The sequence below is a fragment of the Melitaea cinxia genome, chromosome 17 (genome assembly GCF_905220565.1).
Source record: "Melitaea cinxia chromosome 17, ilMelCinx1.1, whole genome shotgun sequence".
Lineage (NCBI taxonomy): Eukaryota > Metazoa > Arthropoda > Insecta > Lepidoptera > Nymphalidae > Melitaea > Melitaea cinxia.
Genome location: NC_059410.1, coordinates 8,913,367 through 8,924,292, shown reverse-complemented (window position 1 = coordinate 8,924,292; position 10,926 = coordinate 8,913,367). Strand labels below are relative to the sequence as shown.

The 10,926-nt window shown below is 30.3% G+C and overlaps 3 protein-coding genes across 3 annotated transcripts; 2 read left to right on the top strand and 1 right to left on the bottom strand.

Moving 5' to 3' along the window:
- Positions 1-954: 954 nt before the first annotated feature.
- Positions 955-2,089, top strand: LOC123661725. The gene is made up of 2 exons (XM_045596671.1): positions 955-1,238; positions 1,633-2,089. Exons 1-2 carry the CDS (start codon positions 1,125-1,127, stop codon positions 1,804-1,806), a joined length of 288 nt encoding a protein of 95 aa, XP_045452627.1. The 5' UTR covers positions 955-1,124; the 3' UTR covers positions 1,807-2,089.
- Positions 2,090-2,305: 216 nt separating this feature from the next.
- LOC123661861 (peptidyl-alpha-hydroxyglycine alpha-amidating lyase 2-like) lies at positions 2,306-4,182 on the top strand. Its single transcript, XM_045596800.1, has 5 exons — positions 2,306-2,437; positions 2,522-2,667; positions 2,792-2,990; positions 3,089-3,604; positions 3,860-4,182. Exons 1-5 carry the CDS (start codon positions 2,306-2,308, stop codon positions 3,977-3,979), a joined length of 1,113 nt encoding a protein of 370 aa, XP_045452756.1. The 3' UTR covers positions 3,980-4,182.
- Positions 4,183-7,449: 3,267 nt separating this feature from the next.
- On the bottom strand, positions 7,450-10,926 carry LOC123661609 (vesicle transport protein USE1). Its single transcript, XM_045596568.1, has 6 exons — positions 10,671-10,926; positions 10,212-10,308; positions 9,192-9,318; positions 8,663-8,868; positions 8,067-8,208; positions 7,450-7,918 (listed from the first exon to the last, which is right to left on the bottom strand). Exons 1-6 carry the CDS (start codon positions 10,859-10,861, stop codon positions 7,869-7,871), a joined length of 813 nt encoding a protein of 270 aa, XP_045452524.1. The 5' UTR covers positions 10,862-10,926; the 3' UTR covers positions 7,450-7,868.

Here is a 10,926-nt window from a genome sequence, read left to right as displayed (position 1 = left end):
TCCGCTTAATAATTATAACGTGATTAAATTACCTATTTTCATTCTATATTCAATCATTAATATCTATAAGGAAATCGTAGTGTGCTTGATTTATATAAACAAAACAAAAAAATTTTTAATATAATTTTAAAACGATGAGATTAATTGGCGTAGTCAGCTTTTGTCAGTGACTACTTTTTGTTTCTATTTTATATGTAGCCGTTAAGAAATTTATTGAACAAAATATTTCATAAAGCGTATACATTTGGAGTTATCTTCACTTTTAATTAAAATATTGTTACACTTTTTATCTTTCTAGGGTGGTTAGCAACAGCGTCTAGACCACCGTCTGGCTACGCTACTTAAATTTCATATGAATAACGTATTTTTTTGTGAATTAACATGCCATATTTATTTTATCTAAGTGCCATTGAATAATGCTTAGTAGAAAGAATGTCATTTCAATTTAGTTAAGTATATCTATTCGTTGTTTTATATTATTGTAACTAAATAAATAAATAAATATAAATACTAGAACGACGACTACGATATACGATATTGTTAATTAATGTTACGTTGCATTTCTATTTAATATTTATATAGTCAAAGTCCTACTAGTAATTAGATTGTATTGTTTTTATAGATCTATTTATTTTAGTTATTGACGAATAAATATATTTTTTACTTTAAAATGCGTATTTTATTGTCTTTCAGAATAGTCGAATTTACAAAAATAAACCAAATTATTTATATTATTAGTTAGTTAACAGTAATCCAAAAAAATGTTCTCAGTATTAAATATATAAATTAAAATTACACTAACTTACTTTTTTTTCATTAATTAGTAAGCAAACGTAGTTGTTAAACAAAGATGGACCAATTAGTGATGTATACAGAGACCCTTGACACGTTTTTGTCCTGTTTCGGTCTGGGTAGTCTATTATATACCTACATAGAATAGGTAAATAAGTCGTCTGATCTCAATCCCACGCGCATAGCGTAGCTTTAAGTTCCAGGGGCGTGAGATGGCACATCTACGGAAACGATTAAATACTAAAACCTTGCTATGTGTAAAGTGAGTTTGACTTAAAGCTTATTTAAACGAATTAATAGTGTTGTTAAATGTGTCGGTTTTTAGTTTCAATATGTACTTAATGTTATCGTTCGCCTATGTGCTCGTGTTCAGCGCAATGTTCGATGCCGGTGCTACTAGCAAACGAAGTTACTCCGATCAATCTATAAAGGGATATATTACCGAGGTAAGCGATGATAAATGATTAAGTATCGTACCTTCTTATTTAATCATTTAATACCTATTTTATTTTATTTTATTTTTATTTGGGAAACATACAATTTTATATTATTATATTATGACTAATTACAATAACTGAAATCAATAAAGTTTCCACTATTAACTAATACATACAACAGCACTATACAGTTAAATAACTATACAGTTAAATTCTCAATAATTACGAAACGATTTATTAATAATTGTTTTTGTAAGTAAAATAAAATACAGTAAATAAATCAATTTTAGAAATATAAGATAGGAAAAAGGACAAAACGACATTTTGTCTTTATAAGGTTTTGTAAAATTTTACCTAACTTTTTAAATACGTATAAAACGTACGTATAAATATTTAATTTCAGAGAACATGTTGGTGGAACGAAGTTTGCAAGGAGGAGTTTCAAAGGCTGTTCCGTTGCAAGTGTCCTTCCTGGTCGTACTGCCGAAGCCCTGGCAAATACTATAACGCCGTGTGTTCCATGACTGAGACGGGCTACATATGGGACCAACCCAACTCTCAATGGAGAGGCCAGTGATCAATTCAGTTATCTCAAGATTTTCACATAATTATTCCAAAACATTTTTTCCCACCTAATAACACCTAGAAAACAAAATGGAAAAGAGATTTCCGAATGTGCCACGTTCAACGAATACCTGAGACTGATTTGGTAGAAAAAGAAATTGAATTTCATCTTCTATTTTCGTATTATGCCTAAGATGCCTTGTTTGTCTCCGAATCATGTGGAGACGTGTTAATTTTGTATGACCAATTTTGTTGAAAATTGTTAAATTTACTTGAATAAACGTATCGTTAAGACAGTTTCCGTTTTTCTTTCAATTATGTACACTAATATTTCGCCAGTGACCTTGAAAATATATATTGAAGATGTTTATTTAGAGCAGAAAATCCATTGTATATTAGCGCATGCGTAGTGGCTTTTACCACTTAAATAAACGACCAACAATCAATACGTTCTCAGTACACAGTAAACGAATTCAACGGAGATATCAAAATCATAACAATATTCCAGCATAATGTGGTCGTGTCTATTGCTTATTTTAAATATTTACGGAATCAGTTGTGAACCCGAAACAGTGAGAGATAACTTTGATTACTTTAGTTATGGTAATGAAGAGAGTATTTTGAAAAATCTCGATCTTCATGCGGTAAGTCACTAATTTTCTCAATTTGATAATAAATTCTGCGTGAATAAATAATTTATGTTTTGGGTAAATTGTTATTTATTACAGCCAAAAGACGAAATCGTGTTACGGCCGCAGGAAGTAAAGGACTGGCCTCAACAATCTTTGAATGTAGGACAAATAACAGCTGTCTCAATAAATTCCTTGGGACAACCCGTAATCTTCCACAGAGCGGAAAGAGTGTGGGACGAAAGGTAATAAAATACATTGAAGTGGCACAAATTTTCCTTATTTGTTAAAGATGTTTAAATAACGTACTGGCCATTTTTGTACAACATTACTCATAAGATAAATAACAAGGGTTTTTTTACATTTTAGTACATTCAATGAATCAAACGTCTACCAGAATCTTGATAAAGGACCAATTATAGAAGATACAATATTAGTACTCGATCCGCACACGGGATCAGTGCTACATAGTTGGGGTGCCTATGCATTCTATATGCCTCATGGTCTTACTGTAGACCATCACGATAATGTTTGGGTCACCGATGTAGCGAAACACCAAGTTTTTAAGGTACATAATTCTTTAAAGTTACATCTATAGTAAATCTATAAACAATAAGTTACTTTCCAGTATGAATTAAATTTGAATACTATCCTTTATTATTTCAGTTTACACCTAGTAACCACAAATATCCAAGTTTGACAATAGGCGAGGCATTTACAGCTGGCTACCCATACAGGCATCGTGTGTTACTTTGCATGCCCACATCAGTGGCAGTCGCAACAACAGGAGAGATTTTCGTAGCCGATGGATATTGTAACAACCAGATTTTGAAATTCAATGCAGCTGGAACTTTACTGTTTGCCATACCTTCATTCTCCGACACAATGACCTTGAATCTTCCACACAGTGTTACGCTATTGGAAAACTTAGATATAGTATGTGTGGCAGATAGAGAAAATATGAGAATCGTTTGCCCAAAAGCGGGTTTGAAGAGTTATATTAAAATGTTAGAACCTGCGACTGTTATTGAAGATCCGACATTGGGACGTGTGTTCGCTGTAGCGTCTCACGGAGATATAATATACGCTGTTAATGGACCAACTTCACAGAACATCGCGATAAGAGGTTTCACTGTTAATGCCTTGTATGGAAATATTTTGGATACTTGGGAACCCAGTAACGTAAGTAATTTTCAATAAAAAATATTTTATTTCCTACAATTTTTATATGACAAATTTACGACAGGCTGTTTATTTTGAACATACGATTTATTTAATTTCAATATCTGTTATTTTATATCAAACGACGATACGAGATAAAGATATGCAGTGAAAATATGTACATCTACATTATATACAGACTAAATGATTACAAAATGAATTTAGTAACGAGCGTTTAATGTTACTTTTGCTGTGTTATTTATTTATTTTTTTCAGGGCTTTTCAAACCCACACTCTATAGCAGTTACAAGGAACGGTTCCCATCTTTACGTCACGGAAATAGGACCCAACAAGATATGGAAATTCGAACTTACCGATGTATATGACAAGAAGTAGACAAATTATTTTAGATACGCTTTCATCGAAATATAATTACGCTTAAACAGTAACGCGAATTAAATTCGCACTTTCCCACATAAATAGTACCTATAATTATTTGATCTATAGATTGTTGATAAAAATACATAAGCTATAACGAATATTCTATTAGTGTACTATTGCTATTAAAATATAAATAATATATTATACTACGATAATTATTTCCATATTATTTAATTTAAAATAACACAATAGGCAAGTTTGCTTATTTAAATAAATCATTACAATTTATTAAATAGAAAATGAATTCTTATAAAATTTTAGAACAAATTGAATTGAAAGAACAAATTGATTGAATTGCTCTGGTAATAATTTAAAAGTTTATAGGTATTGAAATGCCTAGTCGTTGAAATAAAAAGCCTGCATGTCTACTGCTACGCAATTACAATTGGCTAGTGAGATCAATCGTACCAAAATAATAATTATTAAATTGATCATTTCACTAGAGTTGTATCAACCTATAATATTTTATGGTTTATTTTAACACTTTTTTACACTTTTTTATATTGTAAGGAAATAAGCTTCTGAATTGTGTCATAATTATGTAAAAAAATAATTGAAAAGTAATAAATAGCAGATTACGTTCGTATGATGCACGCTCACACAATTTCTTCGTCTAAAAAAAAAAATTAATAAATAAGAAAAATTACAGCTCTTTAGTGAACCATGGGATCACATTCAATATAGATTTAAATTATTACCACCGACAATAACAACTTTATAAGAAAACAAAAATTTTTCAAGATTAAAGAAGTATATTTTAATTACATTCAAAGAACTATTTACTTAAATCTTAACACTGTGTTCATGTGTAAGTATCGTTAAAAATGAAAACATTTCAATTTAAAAAATTAACAATAATTTATTGTTAGCTTAGAGCTTAACCATTCCCTTAGTAGTTAATATATTAAAATATCAATATATTAATTTCTATTAAATAAATTAGGGCCAATAAAATCACGCACATTATAAAACAACTTATTAGTAGACTTTATAGTCCTGTTAGATTTGGCAATGTATATGTCATCGTAATATCTATATATTTCTATATCTTTTATAATAGTCGCATGTAGTAGTAAAACGTAATATTAATCGATTGACTTAATAATTCGCGCCTATAATATGCAATCTTTTTTAATAAATTTACTGGGTTCAAGTTAATTGAGTTAAATAAAAAAAAAAAAAAAAAAAAAAAAAACAAATATACCAATTAAAGCATTTTACGTAGCCAAGAAAAAAATATTCAAATAAATTATCTTTAATTTGTTAATAAAATTGACGAGATAACTAACCTAACGTGTCAAACGTCTATAATTTATGAAAGTGACTAGAATTTTTCGCGCTTGTGCACCCGTTGGCTCCTGTCCCAACGCAGCGTGATATTTTATAGCCTAAACCAACCTATTCGAACTCAACAATACTCTATCGTATCGAAAGATTTCGAGATTAGCGCAGTTAAAAACAAAATTCTTGATCTTTACAAAATTAGTTTAGATTAATACGCTATGTGAATCTAAGGACCAATATTGGATTTGGTATAATGTAATAAATGCAAGGTGTTCGAACGAACTGCTTTCCTTCAAATGCGTAGTTCTGTAGGTGTAATAGATCACTTTCCACGTGAACAAAAAATACTAACCCTTTTTAAAAATGTACTTTACTCTGGCAAGATACTTCTGCATAACAGTCCAACTTGCACGTAAGCACGACTATAATTTACAATAAATAACATTCAACGACAAAAAGAATTATTTCCACAACGCAGTTTTTTGTTTGGGTTGTGTTCGTCAGTTAGTAATAATTTTCCTTTAAAGGTGTGTTTACGTGCCCACGAATAATATCATGCAGAACGAGTCAATCAAAGTATATCATTTATTTAAACGAAGTTAAATTTAAAAAATTGGGCTAGGAACTTTTTTTAAAGTGGAACGTGATCTATTACACCTACGGAACCGCCCGTCTAAAGGAACTTAGGAGTCGAACACCTGTATATATATATATATTCGTAGACATCCTATGTACTTTACTCGCTAGTAGAAAATAAAAATAAATGTATAGATATAATTTACTGTAGTTTTATTTTATTCGTTCATCGGCCATTCGGTCATAATTTAAATATGTAGGAATAGGTAATTGACGGTCGGTTAAAAGTAATTATTTAAAAAGTACTTTTAACCGATTTAAAAAAAAAGTATTATTTAGCTGTGATATTCTGGAAGGTCGAAGTACTTACTACCTAAGTCGGATTGGATCATATTTTGAGCAGGAAATTTCCTTCTGCGCCCTATCTCAGTTTAATTTTTTCTACTAACGTGACATAGATTACGTTATATCATATTACTTGTCGATATTTATTAAAGTTGTTTTTTTTTTGTTTGCGAGCATCTAAAATTATATTATTATTATTTTCCTTACGTATAAAACTTATACTCAGCCATTCTGTTAAACAAAATAGCCATCTTTGGCCACAAAACGAAAAAATAAGCGAAAAATTAATGTATTCATAGTAAAAAATGTAGTTACGTTTAGTATTTAAATTTACTAAAGGTGTTCCCATTGGTGTATCAACTGTATTAAGCTCAAATTTTCTTTTAGCTTTAACGTCCCCCGAGTTTCCTTTTTGATAATAAACTCCTAAGATGTAATGAATTTCAACTGAACTCACACTTATATTTTCGAAGTAAAACTTCTTTAGGCACGCTTGAATTGAGGAGTACGCTGGTAAATGCGTGACAAGAGGTTTACGAAAAGTGTGATCGGGCGAGGCGAACGAAAGTTGAGAGATATAAGTTAGTGAAGATAGAAAGAGAGAGAGTTACGTTTCGTATATTACTGTAGGGGCAACCAAAGAATTCAGTTGTGTGGCCTAAAGCACACTCGTTAGGACTTTACTTATATTAAGGGCTAGGGTATGCCACTAAATTTAGTTCCAAGTTTCGTTCATATAATTATTGAAGCATGCACACTCAGATTCAGAAGTCTAGTGTGAATAGATTTATTTTAATTATTAGCTGACCCGGCGAACTTCGTATCGCCTAACACAAACTTTATCGTATGGTATTAAAGTTCAAATTGACTTTTAAGTATTATCACAAATCTTTTGTATGGGAGTATAGAAGTGTTGTTTTTAGACTTTTTCAGGAAATTTAAATTTTTTTTTTTTTAGAATTTTTCTCTCCGTAAGAACCATCCTCGTACTTCAAGGAACATTTAAAAAAAAGAATTAGCGAAATCGGTCCGACCGTTCTCGAGTTTTGCGCTTAGCAACACATTTTGCGATTCATTTTTATATATAAGAAGATTATAATAAACATGTAGGTATTGAAATACCTTCAAAATATATCAAACTCAAAATTACACATAATGACTGTACGAATAAAATGATGTACTCAATAAAAAAATAGGCATATGATTAAATAAGTTAAGAACATTTTATTTATTACGTACATTTTTAGTACAATTTTATAATAGACACTTAAATAATTTAATAGACATAAAATAATTTCGCACTTCCAAGGAATACTTTACCAGCAAATTTTAGATATTTTCTATTTTTAAAAGAAAACCACACAAAAATGTATATATATATGTAATTTAACTATGTGCTACTTTTGTTAAAACAAACAATATCCAAAGGCTCTTAATTACCCATACCTTTTTTTAAACATCTGTTATGGTTATCCTACTGTGAACTACTGACACCTATAAATTTATTGAAATTGCTAGTAAATTAGAAATTATTAACATTTTTTTTAAACGCACATCTGTATATTTACGATAATCAAGTAGGTATAATATTCCTTGGAGGTGTCGACTTATATAAAAAACACCTACCACTGATATTTAATTATGTTTCGTATTTTCTCTTCTTCATAACTTTCATGAATAGCACCATATCTGAAATAAATATGTAATTTAAATTATATAAATTCAAACCTTACTAATCTTGATCTCATTGTTTGTATTACAACCAATTAAAATATAATAATTTTTAACATAAATGTCAATTTCACATGTTACAATATTTAAAAAATAATTTACTTACTTATAAATATAGCCATCACAACAGCTAGCATGAGCCATAACCAACACTTCCAAGCGCTCCGACTGTGTTCTTGCAGTCTCCCAGACTCCACTTTCAAAGACATGAGATTTTTATCTGTCAAGTCTGATGATTTTTTTAATGCCTAAAGTAGAATTTATAGAATTAATAAGTATTATTAAAAGTAAAATTTATTGTAATAATAATAATTTTTAGTGTAATGACATAATTATTATATTATTATTATTTAGGTTCTTAATTCAACGATTTTTTTCTTTGTATTACCTCATAACTTATTACCAGGTGTATCGATTTTGATGATTCTTTTAATCAAAAGTTAGTGCATGTCATGTGGATATATTTAAATTTGATTGAGATCTGAGTTCTTTTTGAGATATCCATTACAATGGATATTTAAAAAAGTGTTTTATTGACTACCAACATCATATTACTAGTCAATGTAATTGAAAACAGTTTTTTTTTTGCGTTGTTTGCAAACAAAAAAAAACTGACAAATATTTTTTTTTCTTCATATACAACACAACACAGAACACTACAATAAAGAATTCTAACTGAGTTACTTTACTAACACAACTTACCTCTGTATCACCCTTAATAATAGTGCTAGCAATCTGAGATTGCTCTTTCAAGCTTTTAGTCAACATAACCATGTTCTCAGCAACTTTTTCCTGCATATTCTGGTGGTATTTTAGTAAAGAATCGATATCTTCCTGACTAGTACTGTTGCTGGTAAAATTTGCCGCCTTAATTATGTTGCGTTTTCTCAATGTATCATCACTGTCATCTAGAATTTCACATACTAGTTATAGTTACTTTCTTTATTTTGTGATAATATTAAGAAATCATTATTTATCATTGGAAGCTGTTTTGGTATTTGTCTTTTATATGAATGAAATTAACTTTGTATAGTTTACTTCTATATAAGTTAATTTAAAAAAAAGAAAAATTAAATTTAACTTCCTGTTTGGTAATTTACATTATATCCTATTCTAAAGGCTATTTATCAAACAATAGACCTCATTAAATCGTTAGCCCTGTGACGTTTTAAGGATGATAATTTATTTAAAGATTACTTCTTTAAAACAAATAGCAAATCTCAGGACTTGCCTAGTCCAAATAATTCAGATCTTAATTCAACTCCATATTTAGCAACAGTTTTCTGATGGATCTCTTGAGCTGAGCCATCAACAGTATTAGTTGCGGCACCATGTGACAGCTGTTGTACTGCTTCAAGCTGCAAAACCATATCCATATACTTAGCTGACTCGGCTAACGTTGTCTTGCCGCTAAACGCTATTTAAAAATAGGGGTTGGTGGTAGAAGGGTGAAAATTTAGGGTGGTATGTATTTTCAACGCCAAATCATAATAATATAAAAAATAAATAATTTATCTAAAAATGAAAAAAGATAATAATTTTGGGGTGGACTACCCTTAACATTTAGAGGGATGAAAAATAGATGTTGTTCGATTTTCAGATCTACCCAATATGCACACAAAATTTCATGAGAATCAGTCAAGTCTTTTAGAGGAGTTTAACTACAAACACCACGACACGAGAATTTTATATATTAGATTGATACTCCAATCTATTTAAATAAAAATGAATCACTCAAAGGTATGTGTACACACATAACATCTAAATGACTGCAACAAATTGGATAAAAAAAATTGTTTTATTGTCTAGACAAGGTTTTCATAAAAGAAATGTTATATTCACAATAAAAAAAAGCCGGGTGATGCTTGATTCAACTAGTTTAAAATAAAAAATTCAATTATATATTTATTTAATTACATTATTTTTTTTAAACCACTTGGTCGACAAACAAGCGTACGGCTCACCTGATGGTAAGAGATTACCGTAGCTTATAGACGCCTGCAACACCAGAAGCATCACAAGCGCGTTGCCATCCCAATCCCCAATCCCCAACAGGAGCTCTGGTCACCTTACTCACCAACAGGAACACAATACTGCTTGAAAACAGTATTATTTAGCTGTGATCTTCTGTAAGGTCGAGGTACTATCCCAGTCGGGCTGCTCCATATTTTGAGCAGGAAATTCCTGCTGTGCCCTAACTCAGTTTAGTAGTAGTTTAGTTTAGTAGTAGTAACATAATTATGTTACATACCTTTTCAATTGGACTATTTAATGTGGCAGTTTGGATCAATCCTTTTAAGAAAGCTGCTCTTTTATTGTACTCAGCTAATACATCTTTGGCAGGTTTTCTAAAAATGACAACATGCACTTCATAATATAATTATTTGTGTATATGTTTTATGGGATATATAACTTCAACCATATATTTATTTATACAAATGATTGTTTGAGACATAATAATTATTAGCAAGACGATTAGGTTGTTAAGTAATTTTGATTGATTGATTTAGCATGTATATCATACAGCTGGGCATATGCATCTTTCTCTTTGTAAAAGGATCGCAGCTTAAGTCTTAAAATTCGCTAACTTCAAACGATGTATCTACGACAGCAACCGGGGGTGACAGCTTAGCGTGCGCTTCGAGGCACCGTTAACTCATTGCTAATAAATAATTTTAGAATAATTTCTTGGTTTATTTCAACAACTTACTCAGGTCCCATCTTTAGCTCACTTAACATCTTTTCCAGAGATTTAACATATTGTTTCAACCTGCAATCTGTATCTATTGGTTCCTCTTTTGCAATAAATTCACACTTATTTAGGAGTTGGCGAACGTTCATTTCTAGCCTAGATTTTTTGGGCACAGGAACCGCACTCATTTTGACTTGCTCTATCGCCATTTAACAATATATCTGTTTAATATTTCTAAGTTTCACACATCGTCAACAACTCAGCTGTTTACTAG